The sequence below is a fragment of the Mixophyes fleayi genome, chromosome 9, assembly GCF_038048845.1.
Source record: "Mixophyes fleayi isolate aMixFle1 chromosome 9, aMixFle1.hap1, whole genome shotgun sequence".
Lineage (NCBI taxonomy): Eukaryota > Metazoa > Chordata > Amphibia > Anura > Limnodynastidae > Mixophyes > Mixophyes fleayi.
The window spans coordinates 118,035,684-118,054,121 of record NC_134410.1 but is presented as its reverse complement, the minus strand read 5'-3'; the positions used below and the strand labels follow the sequence as shown (position 1 = coordinate 118,054,121).

The 18,438-nt window shown below is 44.3% G+C and overlaps 1 protein-coding gene across 7 annotated transcripts in view; it reads right to left on the bottom strand.

The window, feature by feature from the left end:
• Nucleotides 1-1,582: 1,582 nt before the first annotated feature.
• ABL1 (ABL proto-oncogene 1, non-receptor tyrosine kinase) overlaps nt 1,583-18,438 on the bottom strand; it is a 115,414-nt gene continuing 98,558 nt past the window's right edge. For all 7 annotated transcript variants that reach the window (XM_075185232.1, XM_075185233.1, XM_075185228.1 and 4 more), the window contains 5 exons: nt 10,294-10,478; nt 9,658-9,810; nt 8,405-8,494; nt 6,955-7,113; nt 1,583-6,172 (listed from right to left, as the gene is read on the bottom strand). In XM_075185232.1, coding sequence (XP_075041333.1) covers nt 4,548-6,172; nt 6,955-7,113; nt 8,405-8,494; nt 9,658-9,810; nt 10,294-10,478 — 2,212 coding nt within the window. In that variant the 3' untranslated portion in view covers nt 1,583-4,547. The remainder of the gene's footprint in view (nt 6,173-6,954; nt 7,114-8,404; nt 8,495-9,657; nt 9,811-10,293; nt 10,479-18,438) is intronic.

The following is an 18,438-nucleotide window of genomic DNA, read 5'->3' as shown; positions in this document are numbered from 1 at the left end:
TGGGAAAGTATAGATTTTGCAGGCTGATTAAGCTGTGTGAGAATGTGTTTTGTGCAAGTGCCTCATTTCAAATACCCTCACACCTACCTCCCAAAGTCAACGGACGAGGAATCAATAGTACACACAGATAAAAGTTATCCACTTTCTATTGCTCGGATGTTTGTATTTGCTAGTTTATCGGTGTATCTGCAAACAAGTAAAATGTCGATTCTTCAGCAGCAGCAGCATTTCTATACTGTGTTTTGTGATGCATTTTCCAGCATATGACAAGATTTATAATATGTCTTATTTAAGAGAATTGAACCTGGATTAGAGAGATTGCTGGGTAAAGCTGTACAAGCAAATCCATTTGTCCTTGGTCTGGTCATTTTGCATAAATCTCATGTGCAAAATGACATTTTGATCAGCAACGTCCCCTACAGATTGATCTTGTGGTTGGAAGATGACCATGCACACACACAGATAGCGGTTACCTGCTGTCATCTTCATCATCATCATTTATTTATATATAGCGCCAACATATTCTGTAGCGCTTTACAATTGGGAACAAACACAGTAAACTAATAAACAAACTGGGTAAAACAGACAAAGACATTTACCATCATGCCCAAAAGTCCCGTCCATTGTTTTTGTTCAGAATATTATCAGATATCGTGGATGGTTTTGGCTCTCGTATAATCATCATTTATTTTAATTGCCATTACTGTGTGGACTGGCCCAGAAAGGAACATAGAGAGCTGGATAAATGATCTCACCCAATGGTTTGGGGAAGAAAAAAATGAATTCGAGAATACCAGATAGTTTGTGAATGCCTTTGTTTCATTATTATGCAAAACCTTCTTGGGGAGATTAGACTTCATCCTAAAAACTGCTTTCCTGATAAATATTTTCAAATGAAATACATCACTATAAGTCAGTATAATCCTCTTGAGATTTGAACACCACCTGAGGACTACACAGAGTGGAGGAAACCATTCTGTGGCAGAACCTATATCATTCTTCCCAGTGACCAATCGAAAGGTTGGGACATATTAGGCCACACCCCCTATAACCACCTGGAATTACCCATCAAACCACCACTTCACTTAGGCACATCCCTGTAAGGGACTGTCCCTTGAATTTTGGGACATTTGGTGGTATGCCATACTCATTATAATCCTAACAACACTAAGTCACTAGGACCCACCCGCTCATGAATATTAATCAAGCCTTGCAAATATTTATCTATACTTGTCAACTTTTTACTGCTACCCTCTGGGAGGTCCCATGCATCCCACAAAATGGCTACCTTCACTTCGTAGACAATAGGAGCTCTTATTTTTACTAACAAGTACCTTAGACTGAGTGTAGTCTGTTTCTAATTAGCCAGAATGTATAATGTGTGAGTAAATAGATGGAGGATTTGGTACCACCGTACATGGAATCTTGCAGGACATGTATATTTCTTACTGAAACGATCTGTGATTGAATTCCTCCGCGTCCTGCGGTTTCACACACTTTCGAACTATCCAAAGTCAGGACCAACTACAACAGCAGCACACTCACAACGTCCTCTAAATGAAACACAAAGACCCGACACAAGTACATAAATGAGTTGTATTTTGACAAAATTGTAAAACCGACACAGAGGTGACATTACAAGAACGTAAAAGTTATGTACAGGAAGTGACATCTTTTGACACGCTAGTGACACGTGTAAGCCGAGTGGTGGACACACCCACAGATACATATATATATATATATATATATATATATATATATATATATATATATATATATATGCGCCGTACCTTGTTGCCCTCTCTTGCCGAAGGGACAGGTCACTCACTTCACATATGGTACTTAGTGCTGCATGAAGCTCACCACACTCACAAGTGTGTACTGCAGCAACGCAGGGGACTACAACGCTGGCAATCAAGAGGTTAAAAAAGAATGTGCCCTCCAAATGTTTGAAGAAAGCAACCCACCTGCTGGTATTACAAACATGCCTTTAGGTCAAAGCAGCCCGGGCCGATGTTTCTGCACAGTTGCGGGATCCGGAAAACATCTAATTATTCCTCAACAGTCAGTACAGAGCCGCCTGAGTATAACGGGGCTGTTTTCGCAAACAAGGGAAATAAAAATTAATAACTTTTCTGTATAAGCATCTATCTTTATAAATAAATATGAATCTTCTTATTGCAAAACACAGATTCCATTTAATGAACCGCATTACCCACTTGATAATGAAAAAAGGAAAGTTAACGCCTTCACTGCCAGTTACGAAGAAAACTTTGCTTTTCTGGAAATTTTATTTGCTGACAAAAATATACACGAATGTCTCTTGATGGTATTCCCTTGTTGTCTAGGCCAAAGGTACTCTCATCGCTGGCAGTAACATGTTGCCTGTCAACAAATAATTCAGGATGTACACTGGAGTGTGATTGCGCATACATCGTACAAAGACAAATGCTAGTAAAAACAAGTGAAGAGCATCACAATAGGTATATTTGTCAAATAATTAATTTAAAATGACATATAGAAAAGTTTACGTGCTTCAACCGATTATTAATAGTGTACGATTGCATTATTCGATGCTCACATTTTGGTTATATTGCAAGATGGATTAGGCAGGCAGCTACACACTGCTGAATGACCGTAAAGTGCAAAGACCATTGCAAATTCAGGATTGCTGGCAATCAAATCACTGAGTAGTGGTAATGCTAGTTTGAGGAAAACTTAAGAAATGGACTGGGATAAACCTTCCCACACCAGGTAAATGTACAAAGTGCCTATTATCAGATGTAACTCTCAGTGGAAAGGTCTCCGTTCCAGGAATGAGGCCATTTCTCAATCCATAAGGCACCAACCTAAAGTATAGACCAGGCCTGGCCCAACCTGTGGCTCTCCAGGTGTTGTGAAACTACAAGCCCCAGCATGCTTTGCCAGAAGATAGCCAGCCGACAGATGTCAGGGAATGCTGGGGCTTGTAGTTTTACAATACCTGGATAGCCACAGGTTGGGCAGACCTGGTATAAGGTAGTCACTGAAAAGGCACCGGTTAAAAACACTGGCAAACGTGGATGGCAATACACTCCCAAATAGAGGGTCTCTTCTTTTTAATAAGGGTTCAGTGATCAGTCCGGCAGATACGCCCCTCTGACACTGAAAGGTGATAAAACAATGGTGCCTGACCTGTGACCTCTCACTGCCATAGACTGTAGCTCAGCGGCCAATCTCAGCCACCACTGCATTAGAGGCACTTTCACCTCTTCAGTGCCAGGGAGAATCCTTTTAACGAAGGCATCTGTGTGTGTACATTTTATTTGGACTATTTTCCTATTTACATATATGTATAAAACTTTATATCCTTGTAAAGGAAAAAAAAATAAAATAAAAAACAGCAAACTGTAAATTTATACAGAAATATTGAAAATTACTGTAAACGTCTAAAGGAAGGGGTGGGAAGCGCTCAGTCGGCATTAGCGTAAGACAATATATAATACAAAATTTACTTAGCGAGACAAAAAGAAGAGTGTTGAGGTGGGAGGCACGGCTGGGCTCGGAGAATAAATGTGAGGTGCTGGGTAACAAGACTTCAGCCCGCGCTCTCTGCTTTCCCTGTGCCCAGGACTCTGATCACCAACACATATTTAGCTCATAAAAGGTTCTAGCTGCGATTCTACAGAATTGGCAAAGTATCGCTCACTTTCATACCAACAATTAGACCCCGCGCCTTTTTGCTTTTTGGTTTTAAAAGAACAACACAGAAGAAAAAAAAGAAAAGGGAATTGCACTTAAAATTGTGAAACAAATGAATAATACAGTCTTCATCTAGTAGTTTGTTCCGGACTGAATGTTAAACACATGGAGAAGACGCTCACTGTATAGATCATGTGCTACGATATACCAGCACGTGGGGGAACTCACTGAAGACACAGTTTAGGGTTTACCTGCGTACTGAAACATGTGACGGAATGCTACAATTATTCTCCTTTATGTGCTAAGTGTCATGTGATTTTATGCCGTTTGTTTTTGGAATGTTTTGGGGGCAGGTGCTCTCCTTAAAAGGTGGCTCTTAAAAATGTGTGCAGGGGAGCTCCCTCATTACCTGGGCTTTTATATAGGATGAGGCGTTAGCGATCGGGAATTAGCAGTGTTAGACAATGGCATTGCTTTTGCTTACAATACTGCTTGTATCAACGTCCTGTATGGGTCCCAGCATTGTAAAGCACTCTGCCAATAAAGGGTTTAAGATACCAGTAGACCGTTAAAGGTCCGTGTCACATATAACTGCAGTCTATGAAAAGAGGGGGGAGTGCGATCGTAAGGAAAGATGTGCACGTATGACCACCGTTAATGCCAAGTGGCACGTTGTGGGTCAAAATACCACCAATCCAGACTTCATATCCAAAGCACTACTCTCAGGCACCAGTATTAGAAACAACCGTGATGACCCTGCTTCCCCCCCCCCCCATCTCAAAAGGAGAGTAAGGGTTGAGGCCCGTGCAATACTGCCCTGATGTCCTCCACTCTAAATTTGGACTTAAAACCCTGAGTCTCAGATGCTACCTCTGCACTACATCACTGATCTCTTTCACAGAGGACAGCAGCTTGCTAAAGTCCTGAGGTGTGGCAGGTCCTCCACCCGTGGAGGCAGCAGTGGGGCAGATTTGTAGATCCCGGAGGCTGTTCTCCAGCTTGCTCATTGCCTCTCTGAAAGCGAATTTGTTCCTCATTTGTTGAATGGAGTCCACATAACTGGTACAAAAGGCATGCAGGTTTTTGGCAGCCTCGAGCACCGCGCTGTGGCTGGCCATTTGTTCAGAATTGCGGCTGATGGCAGCCCGTAGACATTCTGTGCTCTCCAGTACTGTGTCCTTCGTGACGGCTCCACTGAGGAACTTCTCTGGGGGTTGGCGGGTTTTGCGCAGGGAAACTCTTGTGGAGAGAAGGGGAATGAAAGCTGTGGACGATGAGGAAGAAGGGGCCGATTGCTGTGGCTTATCTACGCCTCCTCCGACCACCGTCTGAGTCCCGGTCCGCTTTTCTGTGGATTGGGGCTTGGTGTTAGACAGCATTTTCTTGGCACTGTCCATCACAGCCGGGTTTGTTCTCGAGTGGTCCTCGCTCTGGTTTGTTGACTTGTGCTTTGACTCATTTGTGCTAGAATCATGGTTTGAGCTTTGGGAGGAAAGTTTTGTCGATTTTCCCGAGGTGCTGGTGGAAGACGTAGAGGTTGGGGTGGAAAGTGGCAGAGGTGGGCTCAGTTTGACCTTTAATGCTTTCAATTTGTCCTTGGTGGCTGTTTCTGATGGTTTGAGTCTCCTGAGACGAAGGTCTGCTTCGGCTTTTCCAGGACCTGAAGTTTGCTTGGCAGAGAAAGAGTCAGAGTTACTTCTGGTGTTCCCCATCTCCTCTTTTTGTAAGGGAGAGGATGAAGAAAGGCCTCCTGGTTTCCTGTGTGGCAACTTGGGTGTCAAACTGGGTGAACTGGATGCTGGACTGGGATCCGTGTCCTTAAACACTTCATCTGTTGGCTCCTCGCTTTTCTTAGGTAGACGGGGAGGTGGTGTGACAGCCCCTCTGGAACCGGAGGAGTCTGGTTTGCCTTCATTGCCCCGCTTACGAGGCAGAGCTGGTATTTCTGCCTTTTGCCCACTTCCAGAACTAGACATGTCCAACATATACCTGGTGGACGGCATTTCCCTGGGAAGGGTGACCGACTTCCAATCCATGTCCTTGGACCCGTGAGGCATGCATGAAGCAGAAGAGGACCTCTGGAAACGTTTACCTGTGTTGCCGTTACCGACGTCTTCCCCCTGAGGTGCTTGCCGGCCTACATGTGCGCTGGACTTCTTCCAGTGCGGGGATAGAAATCCAGTACTTCCTTGGACTGAGCCGTTGGTCATGGCAGCTCCATTATTTGGGAATTTTATGGAATCCATATCACCCCCATCGTTAGCATCTCTATTCTCTCCTTCCAAGAACCTTTGTTCGTCACGAAAAGAGCTGCTACGTTTGGGTGGTGTAGGGGCAACCTTCTTCTTCCTCTTGATCAGAGTGCTGAATAGATTGGCTTTTTTACTGTTGGGCAGCAGGCGTTCCTCCTCTGGAAATCCACCATCTGCTGATCCCACCTTCTCTTTGCGAGGTAGGAGAGGAGACACGGCTGGTTCAAGTTCCAAAACATCTACAAAAAGAGAGAAGACCGATTAAATGCACCGAAGAGAGAATTATATGTGGTTTATTAAAAATGTGGCAGAAAAGTTGGGTTAGTGTAGCTACTGTGATGTGCACCAAGACTTATATCCATACTAGGTTTAAAAGAAAAGTCCGGTGTTGTGGGCTGTTTTTTTTTAAGGGAATAAAAGTACAAAATAGACCCCAAAAGGTCTTATTTATAAATATAGCCGCTATACTACAAGTAATAATTAACAAGGTGCTGTCGACCACAGTCGTAGGCTGGCAAGCTCTGGCAGGGGAAGACTTATCAACCACACACGTAAACGTTTCAAAACGTGTCTGCGCCCAGTGTCCTCATCACTTCATCAGGCCAATGGCAGCAGTTTGAACATAGCCGTGCAAAAAAACAAACAAAAAACTATTCATGCTCAGTTCAAACCCAATAACACCAGATTTATGACTGGTTGGCGGGAGCTGAGTTTAGACCGCATAAGAGCTCCCAGTCTTCTCCCCCCATGCAGTGTCTGCAGAAATTATACATATGCTGGGAGTAAGCTAGAGCGTGTACTTAGCTAATAATTAGATGCAGAATAGACCTGGATGGGTGCATATGACAGCTGATGTAAGCCTGGCGTATATATGCTAATGGGGGTAAATATGTTATTTTACTTTTACAGCTTCTTAGAGTCCATTTAGTACAGTTAACCCTATAGAAGAAAAAGAAGTCCGAAAGAGTTGACTTTAGAACCATCTGAATACACTTATATAATGCTATATAGATTACACTACCTAGGTCACCCGCTCCTCTGCTATGCAAAGCGTCCGCGTTATCGTCTTTATTCTCAGCCACTCTTCGCGTCGTCCTGGTTTTGGTTGGAAGCTGAGGGGCTTGCAAGGGATTGCTCATGAAGACCTTAAGGCCTTTCTTCCCCAGTTCTTTCTCCACCTCTGAAACACAGAATATTACAAAGTTACAATTACAATGTTTATACTGGTATCAGCTGTCAATATTCTGTGGCCACACAATTTTGGACGGGTGGCTAAATCCAATTGACCTAATTTGTGATACATTATTTTATTTTTTTAGCCCATTTTTGGAATACAGCCCTAAATAGGACATGATCCATAGCAATGAATTTTTTTAAAGCCGTCTGTGCATGGTGTGAATTGGTCAACCAAATTTGGTCAACAACGCACCGTGGCCAAGTGATCACAAATTATTATTGCGCATGATCTTGTGGCTGTCAACAGGCCTGATTTCTGGATCTTAAAGAAGACAGGACTTAATCATTTAGGAGTGGAACCTCACGGATCTAGGGCATGGTCTTCATGAGGCGTAGTAGAATACCCAGCCTCCCAAGTCAGAAATGTTGGGAGGTCGCAAAATATACGTGTTCAGCTAGGGTCACTACCAAATGGGCTATATCTGTAGGTGGTGAAATCTGACACATCAGGGCTGAGCGACTGGATCCCAGCAAGGCTGGCGGATGACCTCGCACGCAAAAGGTCGCTAGCTATCATCTCCTCACTGTGCCCGAAAATGATCTGAGAAATACTGATTGGATCTTTCTTGGGTAATGCCGATATTGTTGTGAGAACACCAGGATCTAATGTCCAATCAGGCCATACGTATATGTCAGATGGCACAGGCTGTTGAGGACCACACACACTTTTCTGTAGCGGCTATCATCTGAATCTGGGGTTTGTGTCAGACACACATAAACAACAACTTCTGGCCAATTGTATCTATAAATGACTAAACTGTCCGTCTGAAATGTTGCATGTGTTGACAACTGAACTTACTATCATTAAACTTATCTGAGATGTATTATTCTTACTAATTAGCGAAGATAACGTAAATAACTCTGGAGGGATCATCTGAGTGCCAGAGAAAGCTAATGACAGAACAATACACACCAATATAGATCAATAAAGAGGCCGGGGAACAAACAAAATAAATGCTGTTTGCACTAATTTAGTAAACGAATGCCCCCGATGAAACAGTAACCATTGAGAAACTCTTAGTAACGACCATACTGCAACTTATGTTTTTGGTTTATTCAATAATATGAAGATAAATCCACCTTTGGGGTATAAACGTTCTCCTAGGCAGCCAGCTTGGTGAGGTTCAGGCAATGCAGCAGCTCCACACTCCTATGTGTGTTCAATACGCTCTTACCGCTACCGTTGATGAACAATGATCCTGGACAACTAACAAAGGAATTAAATAGATTCTTACCGTCAGAGATACTCGACTCCTGGAACATTGTTTCAAAGGCTTGATGGATTTCAGCAAATGATGGTCTGTCTGGAGGGTTCCACTTCCAACCTAAGATAAAAACAGACACATAAAAGGGATTTGTAGTATTAAACCAATGAGCTTTACCTTACAATCCCTTGATATGTCCAATGACATAACCCATCTGACTCCTAGTTATCCCATGTAATAACCCCCCACCTCGTCACCCCCTACAATGATTCCAGTCATGTGATCCCCCCTCTTCTATTACAGTCAGTGTAGTGCAGTAACCCATCCATCTCCTGTGGTTGGTCCATAACACCTGAGCACTAAATCTGCAGCCCCCTCCCCCAGTCACCTGTATAGCAGACATAGGCTTGAGTCAGTCTGTCCATAGCTCAAAACAGAGTTCAATGAGACACTCCCATAGAGCTGTATTGTGGAGTTATGAACAGTGTGTAATGCAGCCATTTGTCCTGCGGTGACTGTGCAGCATTACACACAGTATGACGTCCGGCTTAAGGTAACAGTATTTGGACAACTCCCTTAATTCAGTGTAGTAGGCTTTATCCCACTATCTTCCTTTGTATCCTTGAGTTTGCAGGATGATGCAATTCTTCCCATTTCACTACAGTTAGCAGAGCCACAATCCCTTCTTTCTTCCCAGCAGTTTACCCAGTGCTATAACTCTTCCTTTTATCTTCAATCTGTTCAGTATAATAAGCAGATCATGTTTCCTACAGTGCCGCAAGCCCCTATGTTCTACAGTCGGCCCAGAGCCGCAAGGCTCCCTCTTCTACAGTCAGCCAATAGCCGCAAGCCTCTCTCTTCTACGGTCGCCCCAGAGCCGCAAGCCTCTCTCTTCTACGGTCGCCCCAGAGCCGCAAGCCTCTCTCTTCTACAGTCGCCCCAGAGCCGCAAGCCCCTATATTCTACAGTCGGCCCAGAGCCGCAAGCCTCCCTCTTCTAGTCGGCCCAGTGCCGCAAGCCTCCCTCTTCTACAGTCAGCCAAGAGCCTCAAGCCTCTCTCTTCTACAGTCGCCCCAGAGCCGCAAGCCTCCCTCTTCTACAGTCGGCCCAGAGCCGCAAGCCTCTCTCTTCCACAGTCGTCCCAGAGCCGCAAGCCTCCCTCGTAGCCTATAGTTGATACAGAGCTGCAGATAACTGTGCTGCAAACTCCCATGTCTATTATAATTATTCCAATGCTGAAATACCCCAATGATCCCGTTATTTCCATGCACAATGAAACGTACACGCTCTCATGAGTTCATAAACTTTTTCTGGGCAGCCTTCAGGACGCTCCATGCGATAATCCTTTTCTAGCAGCTCGTACACCTGTGACAGATCGATGCCCGGGTACGGGGACAACCCATAGGTGGCAATTTCCCATAGTAAAACACCAAAGGCTGCGGAGCAAAAAATGTGATCAGTAAAGGAACCCAACAATCACAGGGAACGCCATAAAAATGGGAGTACAATAGGGGAGACAAGCCAAAAGCAAAACATGAGTATTTCAAAACATGTATGTGTAAAACTCAGTATGTGCCCTACATGCAATTTCAATATTGATTTAATTTTAAACCATTACATTACAGAGAGTTACAAAACATTCTATTTGTCTGATGAGTCTTGTGTAGGACAAGGTGACATCTAAGAACAATGCAACTGAATGTTTGGTGGATGAAAGAAATAAAAAACTAAAATAAACAGCTGGACAAGAGATGGTTCCCATAACTGTGCCCTAATTATTGTGTTATACAGCTCAGGATGGAACACTGACAGAGAATGATGTCATGTAAGTGGGAGTGGCCTATTGGACAGGCCGATATGACGGATGTATTCCTAGTCTTTCATTTAACCCCCTCCCCCCCATAATATTGTTTACTTACCCCAAACATCTGATTTGATGGAGAACTTGTTATAAGCCAGGCTTTCCGGGGCCGTCCACTTGATAGGAAATTTGGCCCCGGCATGGGCAGTGTATGTGTCCCCCGTCATCAACCGGCTGAGACCAAAATCGGCCACTTTCACAAAGTGGTTTTCCCCAACGAGGCAGTTTCTGGCTGCAAGGTCCCTAAGTATAATAAAAAGAGGGATCACAGACTGTATAGCACATCTTCATTATGCACTAAAACACCAAAAATATACACAATAACACAGTAATACAAAAGATAAAAAATGTATTCATCATTTGAAATTGATAAATGGCAGCACGGTGGCTCAGTGGTTACCACTTCTGCCTCACAGCACTGGGGTCATGAGTTTGATTCCTGACCATGGCCTTATCTGTGAGGAGTTTATATGTTCACCCCGTGTTTGCGTGGGTATCCTCTGGGTGATCCGGTTTCCCCCCACTCTCCAAAAACATACTGGTAGGTTAATTGGCTGCTATCAAATTGACCTAAGTCTCTCTCTCTTTGTGTTAGGGAGTTAGACTGTAAGCTCCATGGGTCAGGGACTGATGTGAGTGAGTTCTCTGTACAGCGCTGCGGAAATTAGTGGCGCTATATAAATGGCTGATGAAGATAAATGGATATTTTATGCTGCATTATATGAGCTGTACAATATCTGCTTTTACAAACTGGGAGCAGCTATGATGACCCGCAACAAAGTCAGAAGAAGCGCACAGATTTGCATGCCAAGATGGCGGTGCCTGGGGTGTGCATAATTTTGCATTTTTCAATGGGAGCAGATCTGTGGATCGGAAATGCCCTTTGCAGAGTGCAGGCTAAACGCACGAACGAGCCTTGTTGTGAGATCTGGTTTTGTGGGAGGTTTATTATACAAGTTGGATATTCGCAGAAATATGGCAGTGGTCTGTGCACAACTGCAAAATGCTGCAATGAGAAAACAAGGCTGTTTGTGCTATTAGCCATTCTCCTGAACAGCAAAAGCCCTTTTCTATAGCCTATCAAAAATGTTTGCTGGTTTAGTTCTGCTTCAATTATATTTTATATGCAAATCGTGTAACGTTTAATACTCGAGGACCTCTGACTGATCAGATTCTGGAGAGCTCCTTAATTAAGCCACAATTAACTTTGTCCTCTAAATCACATAGCAGAAGCTTTAGTGTATCTCATGAACACCTGTCCAGGCAGAGACACGGGAATATACCTGAGAACCAATGAAGAGTCAGAAGTTTTAATCCACCAATTGCTGATTTCTGAATTATACACAACTGATTGACACTCAGAACTAGATGCCACAGCCTGAATGTTTGCTATATACATAATAACTGTTCCGCTAGTGTGATTCCATGTAATAATATCTTTCCCGTTACATACCCATTACAGAATCTTCGTTTCTATGGCATTAGATGCATAATGATGGCTTAAATTTGCAGTTCTGAGGAACGCATACAAGAAGGAGACGCAGCCTTTTGGGGCTCCTGCTGGAATTAGTATTGGGGCCAGTGTCTCTCATTACATTGCTAGGAGCTGCAATCTCAATGTCCGGAATGTGCAAGGGCGGCAGCTAATTGCCGGCCAGTTAAAGGTCACAAGCTGGAGTGTTTCATGTGTGAGGAAGATACAATCGCTCCAGACAATAGAGAATTAAAAACTGCAACCAAGCAAGGAGGAAGAAATACAAGGAAGCCTCTCAAATAGTGTATTTGTACAGAAATCACGTGTACGGTCACAAAGTCTTTTATGGCTTGGGAACAAAGGGAAGAAAAACCACACCATGAACTTAGTCACCCTGTTGTGGCTTAAAAAATATAATTATATAGTACACTGCAGTAGGCAAGCAATGCATTTAAAGTGCAGGTACTGCAACCCCCAAAGAATGATAAGATGGGAGCTTCGCCAATTGCCAGACCCCAAACATTGCAAGAAGAGAGCTTAGCCAATTGCCAGACCCCAAACATTGCAAGAAGGGAGCTTCGCCAATTGTCAGACCCTGAACATTGCAAGAAGGGAGCTTCGCCAATTGTCAGACCCTGAACATTGCAAGAAGAGAGCTTAGCCAATTGCCAGACCCCAAACATTGCAAGAAGGGAGCTTCGCCAATTGTCAGACCCTGAACATTGCAAGAAGAGAGCTTCGCCAATTGTCAGACCCTGAACATTGCAAGAAGAGAGCTTCGCCAATTGCAAGACCCCAAACATTGCAAGAAGAGAGCTTAGCCAATTGCCAGACCCCAAACATTGCAAGAAGAGAGCTTAGCCAATTGCCAGACCCCAAACATTGCAAGAAGAGAGCTTCACCAATTGTCAGACCCTGAACATTGCAAGGAGAGAGCTTCGCCAATTGTCAGACCCTTAACATTGCAAGAAGAGAGCTTCGCCAATTGTCAGACCCTGAACATTGCAAGAAGAGAGCTTAGCCAATTGCAAGACCCCAAACATTGCAAGAAGAGAGCTTAGCCAATTGCCAGACCCCAAACATTGCAAGAAGAGAGCTTCGCCAATTGTCAGACCCTGAACATTGCAAGGAGAGAGCTTCGCCAATTGTCAGACCCTGAACATTGCAAGAAGAGAGCTTAGCCAATTGCCAGACCCCAAACATTGCAAGAAGAGAGCTTCGCCAATTGTCAGACCCTGAACATTGCAAGAAGAGAGCTTAGCCAATTGCCAGACCCCAAACATTGCAAGAAGGGAGCTTCGCCAATTGTCAGACCCTGAACATTGCAAGAAGAGAGCTTCGCCAATTGTCAGACCCTGAACATTGCAAGAAGAGAGCTTAGCCAATTGCCAGACCCCAAACATTGCAAGAAGGGAGCTTCGCCAATTGTCAGACCCTGAACATTGCAAGAAGGGAGCTTCGCCAATTGTCAGACCCTGAACATTGCAAGAAGAGAGCTTAGCCAATTGCCAGACCCCAAACATTGCAAGAAGGGAGCTTCGCCAATTGTCAGACCCTGAACATTGCAAGAAGAGAGCTTCGCCAATTGTCAGACCCTGAACATTGCAAGAAGAGAGCTTAGCCAATTGCCAGACCCCAAACATTGCAAGAAGGGAGCTTCGCCAATTGTCAGACCCTGAACATTGCAAGAAGGGAGCTTCGCCAATTGTCAGACCCTGAACATTGCAAGAAGAGAGCTTAGCCAATTGTCAGACCCTTAACATTGCAAGAAGAGAGCTTAGCCAATTGCCAGACCCCAAACATTGCAAGAAGGGAGCTTCGCCAATTGTCAGACCCTGAACATTGCAAGAAGAGAGCTTAGCCAATTGTCAGACCCTGAACATTGCAAGAAGAGAGCTTCGCCAATTGTCAGACCCTGAACATTGCAAGAAGAGAGCTTAGCCAATTGTCAGACCCTGAACATTGCAAGAAGAGAGCTTCGCCAATTGTCAGACCCTGAACATTGCAAGAAGAGAGCTTCGCCAATTGCCAGACCCCAAACATTGCAAGAAGAGAGCTTAGCCAATTGCCAGACCCCAAACATTGCAAGAAGAGAGCTTCGCCAATTGTCAGACCCTGAACATTGCAAGAAGAGAGCTTAGCCAATTGCCAGACCCCAAACATTGCAAGAAGGGAGCTTCGCCAATTGTCAGACCCTGAACATTGCAAGAAGAGAGCTTAGCCAATTGTCAGACCCTGAACATTGCAAGAAGAGAGCTTCGCCAATTGTCAGACCCTGAACATTGCAAGAAGAGAGCTTCGCCAATTGCCAGACCCCAAACATTGCAAGAAGAGAGCTTAGCCAATTGCCAGACCCCAAACATTGCAAGAAGAGAGCTTCGCCAATTGTCAGACCCTGAACATTGCAAGAAGAGAGCTTAGCCAATTGCCAGACCCCAAACATTGCAAGAAGGGAGCTTCGCCAATTGTCAGACCCTGAACATTGCAAGAAGAGAGCTTCGCCAATTGTCAGACCCTGAACATTGCAAGAAGAGAGCTTCGCCAATTGCAAGACCCCAAACATTGCAAGAAGAGAGCTTAGCCAATTGCCAGACCCCAAACATTGCAAGAAGAGAGCTTAGCCAATTGCCAGACCCCAAACATTGCAAGAAGAGAGCTTCACCAATTGTCAGACCCTGAACATTGCAAGGAGAGAGCTTCGCCAATTGTCAGACCCTTAACATTGCAAGAAGAGAGCTTCGCCAATTGTCAGACCCTGAACATTGCAAGAAGAGAGCTTAGCCAATTGCAAGACCCCAAACATTGCAAGAAGAGAGCTTAGCCAATTGCCAGACCCCAAACATTGCAAGAAGAGAGCTTCGCCAATTGTCAGACCCTGAACATTGCAAGGAGAGAGCTTCGCCAATTGTCAGACCCTGAACATTGCAAGAAGAGAGCTTAGCCAATTGCCAGACCCCAAACATTGCAAGAAGAGAGCTTCGCCAATTGTCAGACCCTGAACATTGCAAGAAGAGAGCTTAGCCAATTGCCAGACCCCAAACATTGCAAGAAGGGAGCTTCGCCAATTGTCAGACCCTGAACATTGCAAGAAGAGAGCTTCGCCAATTGTCAGACCCTGAACATTGCAAGAAGAGAGCTTAGCCAATTGCCAGACCCCAAACATTGCAAGAAGGGAGCTTCGCCAATTGTCAGACCCTGAACATTGCAAGAAGGGAGCTTCGCCAATTGTCAGACCCTGAACATTGCAAGAAGAGAGCTTAGCCAATTGCCAGACCCCAAACATTGCAAGAAGGGAGCTTCGCCAATTGTCAGACCCTGAACATTGCAAGAAGAGAGCTTCGCCAATTGTCAGACCCTGAACATTGCAAGAAGAGAGCTTAGCCAATTGCCAGACCCCAAACATTGCAAGAAGGGAGCTTCGCCAATTGTCAGACCCTGAACATTGCAAGAAGGGAGCTTCGCCAATTGTCAGACCCTGAACATTGCAAGAAGAGAGCTTAGCCAATTGTCAGACCCTTAACATTGCAAGAAGAGAGCTTAGCCAATTGCCAGACCCCAAACATTGCAAGAAGGGAGCTTCGCCAATTGTCAGACCCTGAACATTGCAAGAAGAGAGCTTAGCCAATTGTCAGACCCTGAACATTGCAAGAAGAGAGCTTAGCCAATTGTCAGACCCTTAACATTGCAAGAAGAGAGCTTAGCCAATTGTCAGACCCTGAACATTGCAAGAAGAGAGCTTAGCCAATTGCCAGACCCCAAACATTGCAAGAAGGGAGCTTCGCCAATTGTCAGACCCTGAACATTGCAAGAAGAGAGCTTAGCCAATTGTCAGACCCTGAACATTGCAAGAAGAGAGCTTCGCCAATTGTCAGACCCTGAACATTGCAAGAAGAGAGCTTAGCCAATTGTCAGACCCTGAACATTGCAAGAAGGGAGCTTCGCCAATTGTCAGACCCTGAACATTGCAAGAAGGGAGCTTCGCCAATTGCCAGACCCCAAACATTGCAAGAAGGGAGCTTCGCCAATTGTCAGACCCTGAACATTGCAAGAAGAGAGCTTCGCCAATTGTCAGACCCTGAACATTGCAAGAAGAGAGCTTCGCCAATTGTCAGACCCTGAACATTGCAAGAAGAGAGCTTAGCCAATTGCCAGACCCCCAAACATTGCAAGAAGAGAGCTTCGCCAATTGCCAGACCCCAAACATTGCAAGAAGAGAGCTTAGACAATTGCCAGACCCCAAACATTGCAAGCAGAGAGCTTCGCCAATTGCCAGACCCCAAACATTGCAAGAGAGCTTAGACAATTGCCAGACCCCAAACATTGCAAGAAGAGAGCTTCGCCAATTGTCAGACCCTGAACATTGCAAGAAGAGAGCTTCGCCAATTGTCAGACCCTGAACATTGCAAGAAGAGAGCTTCGCCAATTGTCAGACCCTGAACATTGCAAGAAGAGAGCTTCGCCAATTGTCAGACCCATAAAAATTGCAAGAAGAGAGCTTTGCCAATTGCCACACCCCAAACATTGCAAGGAGAGCGTCGCCAATTGCCAGACCCCAAACATTGCAAGGAGAGAGCTTCGGCAATTGCCAATTCCCCAAAAACTGCAAAAAGAGAGCTTCGCAATTGCCAGACCCCAAAATAATTGCAAAAACGGGGGTCTTCAGAAGAGTACCCACAAACTATGTTAGATTACTCATCAGACTGCTCACATGTCTACCACCCTAGTCATAAGAAAGGCCAACCCCCCCCCCCCAAAAAAAACCCAAAAAACTAATGAAAAATAAAAACATTACATTGTGGTAATACTTCTACTTTAAGGGTTCTCTAAACCCTTAACGGTCTGTAAATAACATATCCTTGCCACCCATCAACCCCTCGTCATAAGACCAACTGGGGTATCAGCTGGTCGGCTCCTTCACCCACATGACCTACCAGCTGAAGATGGGCTCCCTGTTTCAATGGAATGACAATGCTAGCTATGCAGGGCTTACTAAAACCCTGCACAAAATGAGGGAGAGGAGGTCAGATTAGACATATTGTTACTGCTCCTTTAACCTGTTTTGCCCTCAACAGCGCCCTATTCCCCAGCATTCATGGGGTTAATAACATGCCCCTGCTACGCAAGGCACCTACTGATAGCAAGTACCGCACAAGTACAATGTGGAATTTCACGGCAGCTCTGACATTTAATAAACTCCCAATTTCACAGAGAACAGACAAGAAATGCCATCATGACACGTGTCTGCGCCTCGCTCCTGGCTTTCTCTTAAAATGAAAAGGTCTCTCTGTAAGAACAAGCCTGCTGTGTGTCAGCGATCAGCTATGCCAGGTCTAACTTTTGTTCCACACTAATCAACATGGCAAATGGTTTCAGCACTTAAGCCTATGTACAGCAGTATTAATACAGTTTGGGGGGAACGCACACAGTGACAGTGTAATTACACCTTCTGAAAGACAAATTCTTATTTTCCCTGTTAGTTCCTGACTTTAAACGTAATCCTAATGGACCTGGCTGGGTCCTGCTAAACAGCCACTAGCACACATTATTACTGTTTACTTTCCTGCTGTATTTCAGTAATTCAAATAATGCATTTACTATACCAGGGTCTTCATCTAAAGCAGCTAAAAGCTATTTTAAACATTATGTTTAATTTTGTTCATGCTGCATTTTTAGGTCGTTGTCTATTTATAACAGGTAGAGCAAACAGGGGCTTGTTTAAAGACTTCCATCCAGATGAGAAGGACTATGGCGCATATTTACTAAACTGCGGGTTTGGAAAAAGTGGAGATGTTGCCGGTAGCAACCAATCAGATTCTAGCTGTCATTTATTGAGTACATTGTACAAAATGACAGCTAGAATTTGATTGGTTGCTATAGGCAACATCTCCACTTTTTCAATCCTGCAGCTTGATAAATTTACCCCTGTGGGTTTTTATCATAACTTGGGGAATGTCGGTGATGAAAACAAAATTGCTATAATGCAGATTCTATAACTGTCTTAGTGCTGCTCAGGAAGTAAAAGCAAAAGGTGCAATGAGAGAATATGATTTAACGGACATTTCTGTCCATCATGTTATTACACGTGATCATCATATGATCTCTAATGACCTTATTTTACACACTATTCACAACATTCTCACATATCCTTCCAGAGGACATCTGAGGGCTTCTAAGTGGACAATCATCGAAGCTATAAAAGTACAACAGCACTGTGGCACAGTGGTTAGCATTGTCATCTCACAGTGCTGGCGTCATGAGTTTGATCCTGAGCGTCTGTGTGGAGTTGTATTTTATTTCCGTGTTTGTGTGGGTTAATCCGGGTACACACTGTGCACTGTGTGTGTGTCTGGGGAATTTAGATTGTAAGCTCCAACGGTGCAGAGGCCAACTACATATCCTATGTACATTGCTGCGTAATAGGATTGGTGCTATATACACAATAATAAATGATTGTGTCTTGATCACAATGTCATGTTGCAGAACCCAAAGCTTTCCTGAGAGAGATAGAGAGACTTATCAGTGATTATACAGGCGAATAAAAAAAAAGTGTTGCGTATAACACCTATCAGATGGAGCACATCACCAGCATCCTGACGGGCTCTACCGTATCCTTCTACAAAGTCTGGTCCCCATGAGCCTCATACCATAATCAACCTCTACTGCGATTCCAAACCAATTTAATACCTGTGAATGGCTCTCCAGCCCAGAATACAAATGGATCCCTGCTAT